The sequence below is a fragment of the Melanotaenia boesemani genome, chromosome 11, assembly GCF_017639745.1.
Source record: "Melanotaenia boesemani isolate fMelBoe1 chromosome 11, fMelBoe1.pri, whole genome shotgun sequence".
Classification (NCBI taxonomy): Eukaryota; Metazoa; Chordata; class Actinopteri; order Atheriniformes; family Melanotaeniidae; genus Melanotaenia; species Melanotaenia boesemani.
Window position 1 is genome coordinate 34,179,953 of NC_055692.1, and position 22,237 is coordinate 34,202,189.

At 39.8% G+C, this 22,237-nt stretch overlaps 1 protein-coding gene across 3 annotated transcripts; it reads left to right on the forward strand.

Annotated features, from left to right (window-relative positions):
• Nucleotides 1-812: 812 nt before the first annotated feature.
• Nucleotides 813-19,568, forward strand: LOC121648524 (actin, cytoplasmic-like). 3 transcript variants are annotated; one of them, XM_041998717.1, is made up of 10 exons: nucleotides 813-817; nucleotides 1,288-1,290; nucleotides 13,032-13,156; nucleotides 13,230-13,358; nucleotides 13,829-13,939; nucleotides 14,092-14,176; nucleotides 14,305-14,466; nucleotides 18,048-18,239; nucleotides 18,607-18,788; nucleotides 19,276-19,558. In XM_041998717.1, the coding sequence occupies exons 3-10, from the start codon at nucleotides 13,034-13,036 to the stop codon at nucleotides 19,417-19,419; spliced, it is 1,128 nt and encodes a 375-aa protein (XP_041854651.1). In that variant the 5' UTR covers nucleotides 813-817; nucleotides 1,288-1,290; nucleotides 13,032-13,033; the 3' UTR covers nucleotides 19,420-19,558. The 3 variants fall into 3 exon arrangements, with proteins under 3 accessions (XP_041854651.1, XP_041854650.1, XP_041854652.1); XM_041998716.1 differs by lacking the exons at nucleotides 813-817; nucleotides 1,288-1,290 and adding an exon at nucleotides 11,880-11,898; XM_041998718.1 differs by lacking the exons at nucleotides 813-817; nucleotides 1,288-1,290; nucleotides 13,032-13,156; nucleotides 13,230-13,358 and adding an exon at nucleotides 13,680-13,693 and having other exon boundaries at nucleotides 19,276-19,568.
• The last annotated feature ends 2,669 nt before the right edge of the window (nucleotides 19,569-22,237 follow it).

The window sequence follows — 22,237 nt, forward strand, 5'->3', positions numbered from 1 at the left end:
CCATTTTCAAATTTTCTCCCTTAACTTGGCGTAACACTTAAAATCAAGGATATGGTAACAACCGTATATAACAGAAAGAAATGACTGTTGTGGGGCTCTCAGGAAGGGGCGCCAGACTTAGAAGATTCATCATGTCCCTGATCCAGTGTGAGGTATAAGGGGCAGTGGAGTCTTTCTAACATAGCAGAACATCCCTACGGGCTATCAGGGGAAGAGAAAGCTAAGATCTCATTTTGGGCTTTAGGCAGGCCGAAGACAACGGTCAGGGGGGTTTGGTGGGATTTGGTAGTTAAGGACTTCTGCGATAGAGAGAAAGTATGATGCCCAAAAATTAGATAAGGATGGGCAGGACCAATACATATGAATGAGAGTGCTGACCTGTTCTTTTTTGCTTTTTTGTTTTGTATTGCAATACTGCAATTTATTTATTTATTTATTTATTTATATTTTTTTTGCACTGTTTTTGTTATAGTCACTGAAAAGCATTTTTCATTCATTTTGTTTTTAGGAGTATTTAATTTATTACACAGCTACTTTAAAAACAGTTGACTGTTTAAATGCTGCTGATCTTTAATAAAAGTGCATCTAGCACTCAAGGCTGTAAATTCGAACTATCTCTTTGGTTATTCGACAAATAAAACTATCAAGATATACCATATATCGTGATGTAGGCAAAAAATATCGAGATATGAATTTTGGTTCATATTACCCAGCCCTATATGAGAGACATCATACATGTACCAGGAAACCACAGGTTTTCTGTCAGCATGAAGAAATTTACATGTTTATCCAAGTTGTACAAATAAATGAGTTTACAGTATGTCTCTGTCAGGTTTCATGGGAGTATTTCATGACAGTCAGCTAGAGAGACACCTGAAGAAGTCAAACCAGCATCATCTCCTACTTAGCTCATGTCGTTCTAGGAACATAACTCAACCTTATTTAATCCAGACTGACTCAAGACAGACTTTCATAAACTCAATCCACACACCTGGCATGTCTAACAAGTTCAAATGAATGGATGAAGGAAAAGCTGCTGAAACGAGGAACACTAGAGGCAGAATGAGAGCACCATTTTCCTCATTAGTGCATCAATCGCTGCTGATTGATCTGTATGAAGAATACAAATCTCACCAAAAACTGGAGAGATTGCAGCCAATTCACAGAACCAGTAAGCTGGTATGGTGGCAAACTGTCCTGTCCTGCCCTAAACTCGGCCAAAAATCTGGTGTGAAACTGAGCAGAATAATGGCGGCCAACAGCTCAGCGGTACCGGTGCAGACACAGGCTGTTTTGTGCATATATGAGAATGAAGTTATTCAGTCATAATTCTAATGTAAATGGCAGCATGGTATCTATCTCTTCTATCCCTGACTACAGTCATGGATCTGACCAACATAAGGCACACCAGAAGATCAGTGAAATATTTCAAACTGTTAACTGAATCACAAGGAGACTCCAACCCTGAAAAGGAAACTTTAAGATTGACAGCATATCAATTTACTGACCATAAAGAACATTGAAAACAATGAAGACCCTGACAATATTTTTTTTTTATTGATTTACAGAATGATTGTGAATACTAAACAGAAAAAAAAGAAAACTGAGGGAATGTTATCAATCATACACTTTAATAGTAAAAAGTAAAAGCCTGACTCCTAATATTCCAAAACTAGAACAGTGTTTAAGTCAGTTGAAAACCAGATTTACAGCCGTAGCCATTTCTGAGACCTGGCCACACCAGGAGCAAACATCTTCTGTTGACCTGGATGGATATGAGATGTTCTCTACACATAGAAAACATAAAAAGGAGGTAGAGTTGCCTTATATATTGATAAAATGTACAAAAGTAAAAAAAATGACAACTTGTCATTAGCAATTGATAACCTCGTGGAATGTGTCACAGTTAAAATAGAAATAGGAAAATCTAAAGAGCTAATGATAAGCTGTGTATACAGAGCCCCTGGGACGTATTGATACTTTCAGAGAAGTGATAGTAGGTATGCATAATAAAATGATTAATAAGAAAATGCTATTTCTTAGTGGGGATTTTAATATTGATCTGTTAAATCCACAAGAGCTAAAGACCATTGATGATTTTATTAACTCAATGTATAGCATAAGTTTGTACCCAACAATCACAAATAGTGCCACATTGATCGATAATATTTTTTACAAATATAGTTGATCAGAAAGTGAATTGTGGATTAATTATTGATGACTCAAGTGATTATCAGCCAGTATTTGCAATAATGCAAATCAATAAGAAAAAGCACGATCTGCCAAGGTACAAAATAATAAGACAAATAAAAGCACAATCAATACAGGCTCTTAAAAATGAGCCTATTTATTTGGAGTAAGGTATACGCGGATGATGTCTATGAAACTTACCAGGCTTTTATAACAGTAATAATAAATCTTTATGATAAACATTGTCCTCTTGTGACAAAAATAATAAACAAAAATACAGCTAGAAAACCTTGGCTTATGAAGCTTAATGAAGAGGACCAGAAAAGCAGAATTCAAATATAAGTTATATAAAAAAACTAACCAAAATGATAATAGTAAAAAGGATTACTATACAAAAATACTAGAAAACAACAAGAATAATATAAATAACACATGGAAAGTATTAAATACAATTATTAAAAATAGAAATTATAGATCTAACCTTACTACTTACTTTTTGAATACAAATAATGAGACCATAGAAGATATAGACTTGATTTCTGATGAATTCAACAAATATTTTGTAAATACTGGATCAGACCTGGTGAGAGAAATAAAACAATCTAAAAATATAAATAACATAAATAGAATAAATTTAGAAATCATAGACAGAATATTTTAAAAGGAGCTGATGAGAAAGAAATTATAGATATAGTTAAAGGTTTCAAAAGCAACCATTCTAAAGATTATAATAATATTCATACTGCATTTGTAAAAAAAATCTGATTGAATGTGTAGTGAAACCATTTACTTTCCAAGTAAAATGAAAACAAAAAAGGTTGTACCAATATTTAAAGCTGGTGATAAACATAAACTTTCCAAATAAAGGCCAATTTCTTTACTTCCTCAGTTCTTAATAACTAAAGGCAAAATTTTACATGAGCAACACTATGGCTTCAGGAAAAAACAAACCTCTTCATTTGCCCTCATAGAGTTTGTGGGAGAGTTAACTACTGCTACTGAAAAGAAAAAGATTTTTGGGGGATTTGAAAAAGGTTTTTGATTCAGTAGAGCATGAATTATTGATAAAGAAACTTCAAATATATGGGATTAGAAGAGTGACCCTTTGCTGGCTTATTAGTTATCTGAATAACAGAGAACAATATGTTGAAATTAATCAAGTTAAATCAAAATCAATGAGAATAAAGTTCGATGTTCTTTAAGGTTCAGTTTTGGGACCATTATTATTTATTTATTTTTTATTAATAATGTATGTGAAGTGTCCAGTTTGTTAAAAGCGATTTTGTTTGCAGATGATACCAATTTATTTAGTTGTGGTTACAATTTGGAGGAGCTTTTGGAGACTGTTGGAAATTAACTTAATAAACTGAAGAGTTGGTTTGACGTAAATAAGTTGAATTTAAATAAAATAAAATATAATAGACCTATCAATAAGTAACTTGTGATAAATGTAATAGAACTTGAAAGATAGTCAAATAAAATTTCTTGGTGTATTTATAGATGAAAGACTAAGTTGGAAGAAACATAAATTATATTAATTCAAAAATATGTCAAACAATTTCTGTTCTTTATAAAGTTAAATATTTTTTAAATAAGTCATCTTTGTTCACCTTGTATTGCTCCTTCATACTACCATACATGCCCTATTGTGTTGAAGTGTGGGGGAACACATACAAGTCATCATTAAATTCAGTCTATTTTCTTCAAAAAAAAGCCATAAGAATAAAGCAAACTCCACCGATACAGAACCAACCAACTCTCTGTTCATCAAATTGAAAATATTGAAATTTGAAAACTTTTTAAAATTCAAGATGCTTCAAATTATGTACAAAGTTAAAAACGATCAATTGCAATCAAAATCTCTCCCGACCACCAATAGTCACCGGAATGACATACCTTCCTTAGTGTCCAGCCATAGTTCTGACATTCCGTCTTGCACCCATGTCATTGACGCCGGTTGACAGTAGACCGATAAAACAACATCCTTATCGCTGTAATTCCACCAAGAGAGCCCTAATAAAACGTGAGACAGAGTACATGTTGCAACACGAACTGACAAAGCATAGTCATGGTGCATGGAGTTCTCCATGCCTAGTCGAGATCAAACCTGATGGTTCGCCAAGATTTGTTACTGACTACCGGAAAATAAATGCAATAACAGTGCCGGATACTTATTCTTTACCTCGAATTGAGAATTGTGTAGACACAATAGGATCCTCTCGGTATGTCAGTAAGCTGGACCAATTAAAAGGTTATTGGCAGGTCCCTCTTACCACCCACGCATCTGATATTGCTGCATTTGTAACCCCTGATCGAGTTTTGCAATATACAGTACTGGCATTTCGTATGTGTAATGCGCCTGCTACATTTCAGTGCCTGGTGAACACTCTGATCTGCCAAACTGTAATGCTTATTTGGATGATGTGATTGTATCACTACATGGGAAGAAGACGTCTGTTGTACAGGAAGTATTTTCTTGATTAGCGAATGCGTCGTTAATCCTTAACCTGGCCAAATGTGATTTTGGCAAAGCTACAGTGACTTACTTAGGACAAGTAGGACAAGGCGCATCCGGTCGAGGCAAAAATCGCTGTAATCGGCGATTTTCCTCCCCCGGAAAACAGGAAAGCTTTAAGACGCTTTTTAGGAATGACCGGCTATTACAGGAACTTTTGTAGAAACTTCGCCACAGTAGTCAATCCTTTAACCTCCTTAATGAGTCCAAAGAGTGATTTTCTGTGGACTCCAGAATGTCAACATGCATTTGAAAGTGCTAAAGCTTTACTGGTACATGCCCCAGTCTTAGCTGCACCGGATCTGGAAAGACCATTCAAGCGCTGTGGGAGCAGGTGCCTTGCTCCTACAGTCTGACAGCGATGGGACTGATCACCCCATTTGCTATTTTTCTAGGAAGTTCAACGGCACCAGCTGCACTACTCCACCATTGAGAAGGCAACACTGTCATTGCTGTAAGGTTTACAACATTTCAGTTTGCATGTGGGGTCTACTCCTGCACCCACTCAGGTGTTGACAGACCATAATCCTTTGACTTTTCTTGCACGCATGTGTAACCATAATCGCCGAATAATGCGTTGGGCTCTTATTGTACAAGAGTACAATCTGGAAATCAGACACAAAACGGGTGCAGACAATCTTTTCACTGATGCCCTGTCTCGAACTTTATATATATGTTATTGAATATAATTGTTTTGGGTTTTGCTGTATTTAAATGGTTTATAATGTCAACATGGTTTGGAATCAATGTTTTAAAGGTCCCATATTATACACTTTATTCCCAATCTGAGACCATTCATTAATATCTAAATGAAATATTTCCGCCATGGTATGGACAAATCGACCCTCAGTTTGAGTGCAGCGGCTTCTCTTCACCTCCCTCTTTTTAGCAGCTTCAGAAATGTGCCGTTTATGGTGGGCGGAACCCTGGTGGAGCGGCTCAGCTGTTGGCTCCGCCCATCGCATCGCCCGTCATGAGGTGATTGACAGGTTAATATATTTTCAAGCTATCAGACTAATAAGGCCGAAACGATAAAATAACTGCCAGCTCTTACCTCTCCAGCTGTGTCACGGACAGTTGGTATTGAACCTGGCTTCAGCTTCAAACGGTTGGCGAAGCCTGCTTTCCATGCCCCCATGTTGTGGAAACAGTCCTCTTTGAAATGCTGGCCACAGACATGCAAAACCTTTGGAAGTTTTCCGGGTACATTTCCTCCAAAAATAAAATTAATCCACTCAGTCCTTGTGGGTCAGTGGATGGAAGTAAAAAAACGTTTTCGTGTTCATTTATGCAGCCACAAACAGAACAGTGCTTCTGTCGCTTAGCCATGTCCGCTAACGAGGGTTGCCGAAGAGGGAAAAACACTGGGCGCTAGGTAATTTTTAGAGGGCGGGCTTTGAGAGCCGGTAGATGGGTCCATCGCTCTGTGGGGAGTGGTTATTGTCCCTTATGACGTCATAACGTACACGCTTTCAAACAAGCTCATTTCAGCGCTTACTTCCCTAGAGGTGGAGCAGGGGGGAGAGAGAGCGCCTGAAAGAGTTTCACACTTACGGGTCTCCTACACATGCGGGGGGACCAGTATGACTGTTCCAAAACCATTAAAAAGTGAATTTTGCATAATATGGGACCTTTAAGGGTGGGGGTGTCATGGCTCCAGGCCTGTCAGCCTGAAGCTGCCTATACAGCAGTCACTGGGCCGGTAGTTCCAGGTTAAGGATCCTCCCTCCTCCCCTGTGATTGGTCTCCAGCTGCTTCGGACCCTACGTGGCTGGCCATTCAGGGAACTCGCTCGCCTTTTTATTGTATTTTAATGTAATTTATTATTTTATTGTGATTATGTGTGCCTTTTACTATTCTAAATATCTGTAATGTCTTTGTTTTATGTAAAGCACTTTGAATTGTCCTGTACATGAAATGTGCTGTACAAATAAACTGCCTTGCCTTGCCTTTATATACTGTCATCTGTCTTAATTCGCTGTAGTTGTGTGTGATTCCAACACAGCTCGCCACTCTGGGACTGACCACTAAGGTGTTTGTGGTTTGCTACCAGCTCTGTGTGCCTTTGTGGAGTAAATTACAGAGTTCAATAGCTCTTTGTTTGACTACAAGCATTTTGGTCTGTGTAAGACGATCTTTATCTGAGTTCATTTCTTTTGGGTTAATTGTAACCCACCGTTCTGGCGTTAAACCTGATTGAGGACACTTTAAGTTAAGAATAGCTCTTTGTTTTGGCTACAAACCTTTTGGTCTGTGTACAACATCCTTACCTGAGCTTTCTTTCCTTTTGTTAACTGTAAACTGTGTGGCATTCAGCCTGATTACAGGACAGCTTGAGTTGAATTTGTGTTTTGTGATTACCTTCGTTTGCCTTAGTGTTGGAGTTTGTATTTATTTTGGGATACCTTGTTTTGGTTTAAACTTAAACTTAGTTACATTTTATTTTTACATTGTATATTGTGTATATTGAATCCTCAGTTGTAAATAAATTAGTATAATTTTGTGTAACCTGACTCCGACTTGTTGTGTTACTGCCCTTTTACCCCCCTAGATTAAAAAGGGGTTGTAAGAGACACATGAATGTTTGTGCTGATGGTGCTTTCTATCTACTGAGGTAGACTAATACAGTTGAGGCCACAACTCCATTCCTTGAGGGCCGGTATCCTGCAGTGGCCCTTGAGGGCCGGAGTTTGACACCCCTGCTATAAGCTATCCTACAGGCAGTGTGGGGCCACAATCTCTAAAAATCTCTGTTTTTTTTAAAACTCATGTTTATTGTGTTTCCCAGCAGAGAACCAGCAGGTCCTGACATATTTTCAGACGTGAACGCTATACTGAAATCATTCACACACTATAGTGACATTTCTAAAATCGCATTTCACTAATATGTATGAAAAGAATTCTACTAGTGTGTGTGTGAGCGAATTTCACTTGAAAAGTGAAAAAAAAGTGATATTGTTTACACGACAGTGTCTGCAAACACCAGCTCACCGACATGTTGCTGTTGTTCAATCATTAACATGGGTGAACATCACATGACATTTAGACCAGTTTCTGAAAACCAATGTCAGGAGTTGTTACCTTATATGGTCATATATGAGCTTCAGGTGGCCTGGACTGTTTAGATGATGTCATTGTGATTTTATAAGTGGTTGTGATCCAGAGCTGATATTCCAGGACACCACACCTCACAAACTCCACCTCCTACAGAGGTGTAGGTGACTTCTGGTCAGAGGTCGGATTTATTGGAGTGATACTGTGTGCTGTATGAGTTAATCATCCTCTTAGAAGGAGCCGGTGATATCTGCAGAACAAATCTTTCCTTTAACCAGCTATGGAGGGATGTGGGGAGCAGGTTGGATGGTAGACTACATGCTGTATCTTCAACCATTCACATGAAACAGCATCACTTGGCTGGGTTAGAAATGACCCATCGTTCAGGCTACAACATGTTTTCCAACAGCAGTACTGAGACTGTCTTCCAAAACATCTCAGACAAAAGCAGGTTTGGGAAAACTGCTCATCTCTGTTATAAGACAAGCCGGGTATTAGCCACAGCTGTAATATGAGTACATTAAACCTGTAAGTTTCATATAAAAGAGGAAACACGAGAAAAATAAAAGTGCTGTGTATATATATATATATATATTTTATATAAACCAGGTTTCTAGAACCACATTCTTTTATGTATAAAAAGCTCCTATAGAACAAGCTCCATCAGATCTTAAACTTCTGAGTTTTTCCAGATTTTCCCATCAGAGCTTCACTCTCAGACTGCAGGTGTACTGGTGGTTCCTAGAGGTTCTAAAGGTAGAACCTTCAGTAATTGGACCCCTTTCTGTGGAACCGGTTTGGCTTCAGGAAGCAGACCCCCTCTCTACCTTTCAAATCATCGTCAAACTTTCTTTCCTGATAAATCTTATAGAAGGTCTGTCTTGGTGCCCTGATCCATCCCTTTAGTTCTGGGCTCCTCGCTGCTGGGGGACATCCCATGATGCACTGGGCTCCTCTCTGCTGGGGTACGTCCCATGATGCACTGGGCTCCTCTCTGCTGGGGGACATCCCATGATGCACTGGGCTCCTCTCTGCTGGGGTACGTCCCATGATGCACTGGGCTCCTCTCTGCTGGGGTACGTCCCATGATGCACTGGGCTCTCTTTACTCTCCTATAGAAATATCTGACGTTGTTGTTGTCATTCATTTGTGTTTCTCTTCTTTCTCAGCAGGTATCTTACAGTTCTGCTGCTGGTTGACCCGTCTTTCCTGTCCTCTCCACCCCAACTGGTCCAGGCAGATGACCGTCCTTCCTGGTTGTGTTTCTGATGGAGGATTTTCTCTCCATTGTTTCCTCTTGCAGCTCGGGATGGAGACTTCATGCAACTTTCTGAGAATGTTGAGAGAAAGAAATCAGGCCTTAACTGTTAAAGCTGAAAGCTTTTTTTATGAAACACTGTTCATATCATCAAAAACATTTTTGGTTTGATTCTCTGTCAGAGAGACTAAATCTTTCATCTTTAGCAATATAAATCAGTTTTATGACACAAAACAAAGCTGCTTGGAGGACAGTTGTCTTCAATGAGCAATAAATCTTTATTTGTTCCAAAGTCTAAAGTCTTCATGAATATTATGGAGGGCAGTTGTGAAATACATGTAACCAAAGTTCCTCCTGCTAACACAAGTAGCTCTTAAGCCTTTGTTGGACTGACTATATTTGTATACTTGACCGGACATACAAAATGCCTTAGCATGCTGGTCCATGAAACCTTAGAACCACACTGAGCTCTCCACACGATTAAAGATCAGGCTACATCCCAGCTACTCCACTGAGCTCGGTCTTCACATACAAACTGTTAGCACTGACCACCTGCTGATGTATAACTGTTTTTGTATTAAGTCTTGAAATATCCTCCAATATTAAAACACACTTTTCTGTGCTTGAAAATGTACATTTCCGAGTATTTCAGTGAGAGTCCCATAAAGAGTTAAAAACAGAAATCTATTTTTCTGTTTTCTACTTCTTTTTAAGTCTCCTGTTTTAAATTCGTGATGCTCTCTGCTGCTCTTGCAACGTTACTTCCATGCTGTTAGCAAAGCACTGAATATGATTAATGTTCACATGACAGAACTCTGGAGGATCAGGTTGAGTAAATATGTGCTTACATCACATCTGGACTTTCGTTCATCTCTTTGAGCTTCAGTAGTTCACATCTGGATTTTTGCTTTTGATGTTTCATCTCATCCAAAAAGCTTCTTTATTCCTGGTAGTTGCTGAGTTCCAGGCTCATATGCAGTTTTTAGGATGTTCAAACTTTCAAAAAACTGTCGTTTAACCATCAGCCAACACGACAAAGGTCAAACTGCATTTACAGAGAATATTTAAAAGAAACCAAACTGGACAAAGTGTTTAACTAATATGGAGCCGAGACAAAGTATATAAACCCAAAAAATGAACAAGTAACAGCATGAGAGCATGTCTTGTGGTGTTTCTAAAGCAGCAGAGTAGTGTGTATATGGATAGATCGTCCGTTATCCTGATTCAGGCCCTAACATCTCCATATGTTAATCTGGATCTCAGAACATCTGCAAACAACTGATGGCTGACCTAGGTGCTCTGTAGGTATGTGGGTTTAAAGATAATCTGTTAAAAAACTGTCCAGTCCACCTGGTGACTGGAGTCAAGGTGATGTCCGAGGTCACCTCTTTTTGTCCTTGTTTGGGAAAACAAAGGAATTTGTTGGGCTGCTCTTTCTTCAGGATGCAGGGATTCCTGATGGAGCCCTGTTTTCACTAGACAAATACACAGGGCACAACAGAGTGAGAGTAATCAGTAATCAAAGTACAAGCTCTTGTAAAAGAAAAATTAAAAGAAAATAAATAAATAATAATAAAAAAACAGCCCAAATAACATGACTTGGCTAAAACCCTGTGAACAGGACTGTGTTGTTGAGCTTCTGGTGCATGTTGTTTCTCTGTAAGCTAAGAGGAGTCATCTTAGCTTAAAACAGGGACACAACTAATGTCAGCAGCATGGTGGTGACTGTCTACGCCATACTGTGTGCAGCCGATGTGCTTCTCGAGCAAAACGACATCCTCCGACCCGATCCTCTTCCGTACCATGTACAGGACCTCCAGCAGCCTGATGGGCTGTGATTGGCTGGAACTTGCTGATGCCTGGCGAATGAGCTGCTCTGCTGAGCCTTACTGGGCCTTTTGATGGAGAACACAACCATGCTGCACGTTTAAGTCATTATTCAAAGACAACAGCTGCAATTTCAACATGTTCAAGTATCCAGAATTATAGCCACATTAATAACTTTTGCAAAAACCAAACCTGTTTGTAAATCTGTCAAGATTTCAGCAAAATAAGAGTATTTGTGTTTGTGCAGATCCCTCACCTTCCCTCAGATACCACACATCCTGCAAGAGAACAAGCTTGTGGCAAGATGGCTGCCAGGTGAGGACGCTCGAAGCTCTGCCATAAAGTATCTAGTATTACTTTAGATATGTATCCCCTCCGCTACCGGGAGTTAAGGGGTTAACATCCGGTTTTACTGGTGTAATGCCAGATCTGTAAATGTAACTGTGACCATGTGTGGTATCCACAGAAAGTCCAGAATCTCAGCCAAACTATTTCTATGACCTCCAAACACAGTTAAGACAACAAACAACAAAAAGAGCAGGTACACAAAGTCCATAAAAATATGTAAACACAAATTATAGCTCCCCGTGTCTTCCTGATGGGAAGTCATCAGAGAGCCATTTTTAGCTCGTCACTGTCTCATTATCGTTACGAAAAAAAGGTTTGTCAACAAAATATATTTGTCATTGTCATCATTGACGAAAACAACACTGGTGTGTTGTGTTGTTTATGTGTGTGTATATATATATATATATATATACACCTCTAAACACACTCATAGACATACACGCTCTCCCCGAACCCTTGATTTTTTCTTATCAACTTATTTGACCAAATCAGCCAGTCAGGATGTGTGGTGATAGACTTCAGGGTACCTGCACACCTGGACCAATCAGAGCGCCGGCTGTAAGAACGTTACCTTTTATGGACAAGGTCGGATGTCTTGGAGCGCAAATAAAGCCGGTGATCTTTGGCTCCTGATGCTGCAGTGACTGAGTACATCTGGACACAAACACACACACCAGCAGACACACCCGTTACTCACCTGGAACAGGTAAGATCGTCACTCTTTTATAGTGAGACAGTAGTGGTGTGTGACACTGGTCCTGGTCCGATACCCAGTAAAACAGGGCCAGTATCTTTGATGCCGACACGGTACCGATGCTTCTCAATAATTAAAGTGAATAAATCATAAAACTTTAAAATCTGAATGAATTTTCAGGACCTTTTAATGTTTTTATGATTTTTTGTCCTTTGGATTATTAATTAGTTAAAACCCAGAGCAAAATTTGAGCAAAGTTAAAAAGTAAAGAGAAAGAAAAAAAATCTGCTGACATGATGCTGGACAGGTTAAAGATGATAATAATAAAAACATGTAAATAGAAAATACTTTTTGCAATCGTAGTTTTACTCAAAACAAAAGAACAATTAAACCATTTTTTCTTTAGATTGTCATGTCCTAATTTATTTCTCAAATAAAGTGAAATTCTCTAAATTAGAATACCTAGAGGTATAAGCTATGTCAGTTACCATAAAGGGATGATATTCAAGAAGTATTCTGTATATCTGTTTCAATTCCAGGAAACATATTTATATAAATAACACATTTGCATATGATAAATGTGTTACATCAAGGTCTTTCCAGCATTTAATCATTATTTAACTTGACTGGAATAACAAATGACCAGCTACACTTGGAAAAATAATTTGAACTAATGCAACAGATAACTAAAATATTACTTTCCCCTCTATTATTTAGGATATTCTGCCTCTGGGTCGGGGTTTATGATGGATTTCTCGGTTCCTTCCTTTCTCCGTTTCTTCTGTATTTTCTGTTACATGATTTTTTATCTGCATGTATAAATTAGTTGTGCTACCACTGTATCTTACAGCCTTTCTTATTAAAACCAGAAATGTTCCATGAAACCACAGAGAAAGTTTCCTCAAAGTTTCTGACTAGTTAAAGCAAATTTCAAAAGAAACCTGTTCAGGTGGGGAGCGTGTAAATACTTTAAACAGATGCAGGGAAAGGATGTGGTCTGAGCCTCATCGTCCTGAAAGGTGCTGCATCTGTTCAAAGTCGCTCTGACAAACATTTCATTTTTTAATTTTAAATGTTTAAACTTGGCATCTTAGAGCTACTTGAAGATAAATGTGAGTTGTGTGAACATGCTGGTCTCCTTTCAGACATGGAAGACGACATCGCTGCCCTGGTTGTTGACAATGGCTCCGGTATGTGCAAGGCTGGTTTTGCTGGAGACGATGCTCCACGAGCCGTCTTCCCTTCCATCGTTGGACGCCCCAGACACCAGGTACACACTTCACCATGAGCATCGCCTGCAGCTCAGGACGTGTAACAACGTGACTGAAGATGTTTTTGTGCAGGGTGTGATGGTGGGGATGGGACAGAAGGACAGCTACGTGGGAGACGAGGCTCAGAGTAAGAGAGGCATCCTGACTCTGCAGTATCCCATCGAGCACGGCATCGTCACAAACTGGGACGACATGGAGAAGGTGAGACTGTTGTGCATCAATATGTGTTGGCAGTGGTGGCTTAGTGGACACAGAGGTGGGCTTGGGTCTGGGGGCCTTGGGTTCAAGTCCCCAGGCTGGCAACCGAGTTGAACCACTGTGGCCCCTGAGCAAGGCCCTGAACTCCCAACTGCTCCCTGGGTGCCGGAATCTGGTCTGGCAGCCTACTGTGTGAAAGGGACACATTACATCGGATTTTCTTCTTTCTGCTCTTCTTCATTCAAGTGTTTGAAATTTTTGTTTTGATTGTTTTGTAAAAAAATAAATACTTTAAATAAATAAAATAAAATGTAATAGACTGGGACGACATGGAGAAGGTGAGACTGCAATGTAGCACAGTATCAGTCTATGACTGAGAAGAAGTAAAATGACAAGTTTTACCTGCTGTTAATTAAATCTTTGACTTTAAAGTCTGTTTTGTGGTCACACTAAGCTGCTGTCCTGCTGTGCAGATCTGGCATCACACCTTCTACAATGAGCTCCGTGTGGCTCCTGAGGAGCATCCAGTCCTGCTGACCGAGGCTCCGCTCAACCCTAAAGCCAACAGGGAGAAGATGACACAGGTGAGATCAGACTGACCCACACCGGTCCAGAAACTCCTGAACAGAAATGAGTTTTCAGCTGCAGTGTCTTGCTGGTTTTGTATCTGGAAAGAACCATGTCTGAATAACTTTACAGATGTTACAACGTGACGCTTCATGTCTTTCTGGTCCAGATCATGTTTGAGACCTTCAACTCTCCTGCCATGTATGTGGCCATCCAGGCCGTCCTGTCTCTGTACGCTTCTGGTCGTACCACAGGTGAGTGGACGTGGACCAAAGCTCTCAGATGTCAAACTCTTCTAAAGAACCTCAGTTTGAGCTGCAGCTAAACACAACACAGTGGTCTTAATGCTGAGCTGCTTCACTAACTAGAATTTATCCTGCAGGGATTGTGATGGACTCTGGTGACGGTGTCAGCCACACTGTGCCGATCTACGAGGGCTACGCTCTGCCTCACGCCATCCTCCGTCTGGATCTGGCCGGCAGAGATCTGACCGACTACTTGATGAAGATCCTCACTGAGAGAGGCCACAGCTTCACCACAACAGGTATGACCCACACTGTGACGACAATAAAGTTGAGTTCAAGTTCACTTGGGCTGCATGATACCAGGAACACATGCCATAACATTGTAGAATGTTGCCATGACGATTTGATCTGCGATGAATTAAATCTGATGCCACTTTCATGTTTCCTCGTATGGCGTGTTGGTTATTTGTCTGTGACAACATTCTATATTTCTGTAAAGTCATTGTGTGGTTGACAGCTTTCCTCTTCTCAGTGTCGTACATTGTTTCTGTTATATGGTGACTTTCTTCTCTGGATCATGATTCCCTTTTGTAGTGAATTACTTTAAGCAGGTGATGCGACTAAAATACTTTAAGACAAAAAGAGCTCCGGACACCAGCTTCATGTATATATAAAAATGATGGTTTTATTACAAGAAGTGACAACTTAAACTGATTTGGAGAATCTGTGAGGTCTCTGGCCAATCTTTAGAAAACCCCCTGACTGACTGTATCAGCCTTTCTTATATGGTTGACACAAACAGCATTGCTAAGCTCACATCTGGAACCAATCCTCAGAGTTCCTGAGACTCCGTATATGCTACACTCTGTAATGTTTGTGTGAATTTTTTGTACGTCCTGTTCTAGGAACTTTTGAAGAGTCCAGTCAGCTTGGGGACACATACGCTTATATGGAACACTCTTGATGTGCCTTACATAATGCTATGCTTAGATACTACTAGAAACTTATCAGCCTGTCCATACATGGAGTCTAAAATTCACCACTTAGCAAATCGCTGTCTGCTTGCAGCTGTAATCCAGTTTAATCATTATCTATGCAATTTTAATTCATTATAACTATGAAATGCTGAGAATCAGACACTACAGGCGCTCCATGGACATGTGATGAACTTTATAGCTTTTGCTGTAACAACTTTAGTATTGTTGCTTTAGCTAATGATTTTATTAAGTCTTCTCTTCTTCTTAATAAAATTCATTGGGTCAGTGATGCAATCAGGTCACATACATTGGTGTCCTGCAGCCTAAAGACGAGACATAAAATAGAAAATGAACAGCCTTTGCAAAAGTTTGAAGCTGTTTCTTTACTATCTTCTTATAATTTATAAGAAGAGCTAGTGTTTTATCATTTATAAGAGATGTTCACAAGTCTGTTTTTGCAAGTCCAAGTCAAGACCACAAGACACTTTCAGTTGCAATCTGCCATTTGACGCCTAGTAGGTTCACCGTAAACTAAGTTTCTACCTGTCTCCTCCCACCTGAAGCAGCTGTCAGACATGGTGTTATTCGTGTCAATGCGATTCTAGAGATTTAGATGCGGAATTAATCAACCATGATTTATGTAGGGAGAAGATTTTTCAGAACTCAAACATATATGATATAATTTCCTTATCAATATCTCATCAGTTGGTACCGTTTTACAGTTACTCGGGTTCTTCTGCCGTACATATCCAACACGACACGCTGTAAACAGAAGATAACATCACAGCAATATTGGTACTTTGTGTTGCATTAATTTAAAAACTTTCATGTAAATGAAACCTTTTTATTTATTATGCTGGCAACAGAAAACATTTCAGAATGATAACAGTGTTTCAGGTCATCAGGAAAGTCCTCACACACGTCTGAAATCATAATTCCATAAATGTGTGATGGGTAGAGATCTACTGTCTGTCTCTCCGGATCTCAGCAGACGGTGTCTCCTCTCTAGCCTCTTCCTCCTCCCAACCCATAGTTTCTTTTTAGACCCAGACTTAGCTGGAACAGGCCTATGATCCAAATGATCCAAGTTCTGCACAAGCCTCTTATTGATCTATAAATAATTTGACTCAAGTGTATTGCAGCTGGTAAATGTGTAAAATCTGCAGGACAGTGGATCAGGTCCACAGTTAGTGATCCCTGCATCAGTGCATCATACAAATCTTAATATCCTTTAATAACTGCCAAATGAGTACAGGAAATATAAAATTAAAACTTTAAAATTTAATAATAAAAAAAGTTTTTAATAAATGCAGATACAATGCTTGCAGGCCTAATAAATATACATCCCTAAATCAGCCACAGCTGTAGCTACTAAACATATCCAGTAAAACCACGTTGTTTACTGTGGGTCTGATCCCAGTTTAACGTCATCATGGGAAGTCGGCTGTTTATGGAAACTGTTCAGTAAAGTCTCGTTCTTCTTCTGAACACATTCAGTTGAGCCAATCTGATGGTATAAAAGCAGTAACAAGCTAAGGTTTACACAACTGCGGCTCTAAGCTCGGTGCTAATATTATCTTCATATTACAGTGACTAACCTCTCCGGATGTGTTTTAACGTGAATGAAGGTGGATGTGGTGGATCCAGAGGCCTGGATTTTTATACCACAGATGTTCCAGTTTGCTGCTCTTATATTGGTCCCTTTTTATGACGTTTTAATACCCAAAAGTAACAGGCGCTGCAGCAACAGCTGTGTCCAAAAAATTGTTCACGAGGCTCAAATCGCGAGTCCCAGGTGAGTCTCAAGTCACTGGAAATGCGACTTGAGTCCAAGTCCCAGACTTGAGTTCCCATCTCTATAATTTATTAAAAGCAATTTCTGTCAGATGAATCAGAGTTTACGTTAACGCTCTGAAGTCTAATATGAAAATCAGAATAACTGTCAGATCTCCAGATCAGATACCTTTATCAATAACTGTGGACCAACGTCTGACTTCATCAGTCCAGATTTCCATGCTGCTGTCCACGTCGGCAGATACGAGGTAATTAGGACTCGCAGCAATGGCTGCTGAAGACTGATACGTAGACGGACGGACAGTTTTGTCCATCTCCTGCGTCCGTAAACCGGGTAATTTTATCTGTTTCATGAAGCTTAGCCATCCATTGCTTGATGCAGATAATGGAGTAATACCACCGGAAACAGCGGGGGCAGTGCTGAGCAGAGTAGCTAACATGTGACCAGCGAAAGACACAAACCAGAAAAGAGGAAGAGAAACAGGAAGAAAAAAATAGCAGAAGAAGAATGAAGACAAGGACATAAACTGTAGAAATTGCGCTAGCTTTTGAAGAAAAGCAATGCAAGTGTTTAGGGCGTGTTGGGCTGAAACTGATGTGAAATCACGGGCGTGAACTCTAAACTCATCACTGCCCACTAGTGGAAGAACTGACTTAACAACCATGGCAACGTAAAAGATGCATGGAATTATGAGGACGGCAACGTATGATGAAGATTGAAAAGGATGTCCCTATTTAAGTATGTAAGGGAGCATAAATGGGCTTTAAGATGTTGCAACACAAAAATATGTGCTGGATTCGTCTTTGTGGTTGTCCTTTCGGTGTCAGAGAAGATTTAACATACTTCCCTGGTGCTTGGAACAAGTATCCAGCTTGTGTTGAAGAGTTCTTGTGTTTCTAGTGTGTCGTCTTTCTTCTGACTAAAATGGTTTCAAATAGCTGACGTGTCTCAATATGTACAGTACATCACGCAGGCTACTAAGGCAATGAAGGTAGATTTTCTGTATATTGTGCAGCCCTAATCCACTCTCCCTTCTCCTCCCAACAAACAGAGGATTGAACATGTGTGGATCTTCTGTATATTTGACCTGTAACCCTCTGAACTGCAGCTGAGCGTGAGATCGTCCGTGACATCAAGGAGAAGCTGTGCTACGTGGCTCTGGACTTTGATCAGGAGATGCAGACGGCATCATTATCATCTTCACTGGAGAAGAACTACGAGCTTCCTGATGGACAAATCATCACCATCGGCGGCGAGAGGTTCCGCTGCCCCGAAGTGCTCTTCCAGCCTTCATTCATCGGTCTGTAACAGATAACACTGCCTTTCAGTTCTGTAGAAACAGGAACTCACAATAGTCAACTAGATCAGAGTTTCTGGTGTGACCTGATTTTAAACATCAAGCTCTCCATTTTTGCCTTCCCTCTTTGCAGAAATGAGTTTACTCTTTTCCTTTTAGGGGTCAAGGTGGTCATTAAGTCCTTGTTGGGAGAAACGTGATTGGGTTTAGGACAGAAACTAAATTGAGATGCTTCTAAAACCGTCATGTTACAGAGTGTCATACAGTTAAAACTTATTGTGCTTTATAATTGAATGGAAAAGGGGGTGTGCTGTTAACTCCTGGATTCCTTCATGAGTCTTCATGAATCATTTCTCACTCCTGTTTCCAGGGATGGAGTCGGCTGGTATTCATGAGACGACCTACAACAGCATCATGAAGTGTGATGTGGACATCCGTAAGGACCTGTACTCCAACACTGTGCTCTCTGGAGGTACCACCATGTACCCCGGCATCGCCGACCGCATGCAGAAGGAGATCACTGCCCTGGCCCCGCCCACCATGAAGATCAAGGTGCAGTATTTTCTCCTGCAGAGGACCATGTGAGCCACTGCAGCTCAGAATTGTCTCAACTCTAGACTGTGCTGGTAATGGCTTCCAGGCTCCTTAAGGAACTTGTTCATCTGGTTATTTAGAGGTTCTAATGACCCTGATGGACAGTACTCTGATCAGGTCTTTTCCCGTAGTTGAAAGCCTCATCAGCTCAACAGAGTGTATGTTTTAGTTTATTGTTCTGCATAGAAGTGGAAGTATTTCTACATTTATGTTTTTATGCCACTGAAAGAAGGAAAAAATTCTCCTCTCTTTGGTGTCAGCAGCACGTCTCTGAAGTGTTTAAACTGCATAAAACACTTTGTTAAAGCAGACCGGGTGTTCTGGATGTCCAGACTTTAAGACTTTATTAAGCAGACTTCAGTCCATGAGAAACTAAAGCTGTCCTTTCCAACAGCACTCAGTCTCTTGAACTCAACTTGATTTTGAGCTTTTTTCTCACTTTTAGATCATCGCTCCTCCAGAGAGGAAGTACTCTGTCTGGATCGGCGGCTCCATCCTGGCCTCCCTCTCCACCTTCCAGCAGATGTGGATCAGCAAGCAGGAGTACGACGAGTCTGGTCCGGGCATCGTCCATCGCAAGTGTTTCTAAAGCTGCTTGTTCTCTGCGCTGGTGGTGAACGTGCTCCTCACCATCTCCACCGGTGTCTGGTTCATCTTGTGATAGACTGAAACATGCCACATACAAGATGCTCATCAACCCTGGATGGTTTCACTGAGCCATGTTACCTCCGATGAATCCCACATGACATCTGGCTGCAGGGGAAGGCTGCTTCATTTCTAAAATCTCAGTGTGTAACTCTCTAAAGAAGATTATTTAACCATGGTTAAACCTGAATAAAACACATTTGTTTACATCTTCTCTGCTGTGGTCATTTGCTGCTTGACCTTCATGTGTAAATGTAGTTACACATGCTGAATATTGGCAATCACTGCTTTACTACGCTGAACAAAACAACAACAGGAAGACTTAAACACCACATCTTGGATCTTAAATTAAATATTCTAGTTGAAAATCTTTATTTATTACATATTGAAATGTGTTGAGAGCAAAACATTAAAATGATCAATGGAAATCAAAATCATTAACCCATGAAATCCTGGATTCAGAATCATACTCAAAGTAAATGTGAGAAGATCAGATCACAAGGCTGACACAACGTCTGTGGAAATGCCTCGAGTCCATTTGAGGGACATTGTGTAACATTTGCTGTTGTTTACTGGAAGAAATCGATGTCTGCATGTATATATGTCTTATCATGGGTGTATATGACCTCCGCTAATGATCACATTCTCGTAAATGAAGAATTTTAGATTTGTTTATTTGTTTCTTTGCCCAGTCGTTTTACTTCGTGGCTGAGTTGCTGTTGTTCCCAATCGCTTCCACTTTGTTATGATACCACTGACAGTTGACTGTTAGGAAATTTCACTTGTTGCACAGGTAGCATCCTGCCTGCATGTTTACATTTTTTCAGACTTTGTTTACTTGCTTTTTTAATTGTTTTTTTTTTGTCTTAACTGTGTTTGGTGGTCATAGAAATGGTTTTACTTAGCTGTTAGCAGAGATTGTGGACTTTTGATGGATAGCAAACATCAGGACCGGCCCTGGGCAGAGGCGACCTAGGTGGTCGCAATAAAGGTCCAAAAATTTTTTTTTTTTTTTTTTACACTCATTTGATTTCCCTTCCATTTCCTCGTTAATAATTAGACCAAACAAATAAAAGAAGCTACAATATTCTGTGATGATGACAAACTCCTCGCCTGAACTGCTGCTGGCAGGTGAGAGAGTGGAGGAAGGAGAGCATCCAGGTTTGTAACGATAATACCGATGGACGACGTCACCTTGTCGTGTGTTGCCAACAAGAAACGTAGGAAGGAGGAAAAACGAGCCCAAAGTAGAGGAATGTCTGAGTTACTGAACATTAAGGCAGCGTGTGTTAACTCTTCATTCTGACATCAACAGTGGGCTAACTCTAGCTAGCATAGATGCTATTGTACTGTCTGAAAAACAAAACAACCAAAGTACCACCTGTATTATGCAATAAAAAGCATCATAACGTCAAAATGACATAAAGTAAAGGTTTAATACGACATGAAAATGTTCTAATTGTATTTGCAAAGCAGTATTTATGCAGCTGTCTGTTTATTGTGAGGGTAGGATACTGCTATTTAATGTTACTGCTATAAAATTTAAAGTAATGTGTTAAATTTGTATTTGTCCAGATGCACTGAGAAAAGTTTTGCAGCCACAACAGAAACCTGTAGAAGCTGCTAGAGAGGAGGCCTTAGCCTCATGGGCTTCACCAGAGGCTCTCAGAGAAGAATGTAGTTAATTCAACAAAGAATAATGACTGCAGTACTATTACGTTTTATAATGTTTTTTATCTAACAATTACTAAGTAATATTTGGATCTGTAGCAAGCAGATCTAAATGAACACTGAATGCAGAAATGTCATAAAGATGATTGAATCCAGACAGACGTCTGTCTGTGTCTCTGAGTGGCTGGAAGGACATGAGGGAATTATTTTAATAACTAAACAACTTTGTGTTACAACTAATTTGATTGCTTGATTGATTTTTTTGTTTTACACAGTGGCATTATTTTGTTTTATTTATTATAATTGTAGCCAGTGATGTGCGGTTGGTTAGGCACTGATTTACAATTGTAAGAACTGAAAAGAGCATCTTATTTCAATATTCATTCAACAGCATGCAACTACTGGTAATGCTTCATATCCCATCAGCATTCCTCTTTCATTTAAACTCACACACCCACTATTACTAACTCTTGTGAGAGAAACGTAGCTGTTGGCTGTCCTAAAAGTTGTTAGAAGTCGCTAAATGACATCATCTAATGTGCATAACAGCCTGGTACATGTAGTTGTAATGGAGGCTGGCGTTGAGAGGAATGTCATGGGAAAGGCAAAAGTTGATGAGAAGACAAAAATGTTTTAAAAGGCAAAACTAAAAAATAAAAAAAAACACAAAACAAAACAAACAAACAAAAAAAACAAAAAAAAAAAAAAACAATAGTTAATGGTTAATATTTTCTTTTGTTGTAGTTTAACTTTATTAAGTGTAGGCTGTTTTGTAATTAGGAGGCCACAACATTTCACAACACTTTCATTTTCAGCCTGGTCATGAAACAGAGGTGATCTCCTGCTCTGGATGCAGCTGGGAGCTGCTTTTGGAGAGGGGTGGGGCCTGCACAGCACCCATTCCTCACTGAGAAGAATAAACTACGTTCATTTAGGTCAGTCTCCAAAAGTCTCCAATACTACCAGAAAAATTGCTAGATTTGTCGCTAGTTGCTTTGAAAAAAAAAAGGTCTCCAAATTGGTAACACTGCACACACCTTGTTGGTGTGTGAGTGTGTCCCCTTGAGGTGAGGCAGAGTACTGTTTGCCTC

Bases quoted from the DNA above. Each gene is read 5' to 3' on its own strand.
- LOC121648524 (XM_041998717.1), top strand. From the start codon at position 13,034: ATGGAAGACGACATCGCTGCCCTGGTTGTTGACAATGGCTCCGGTATG. The intron at 14,467-18,047 runs GTATGACCCACA...TCTGAACTGCAG, and splicing joins CCACAGCTTCACCACAACAG to CTGAGCGTGAGATCGTCCGT. The intron at 18,789-19,275 runs GTGCAGTATTTT...TCTCACTTTTAG, and splicing joins CGCCCACCATGAAGATCAAG to ATCATCGCTCCTCCAGAGAG.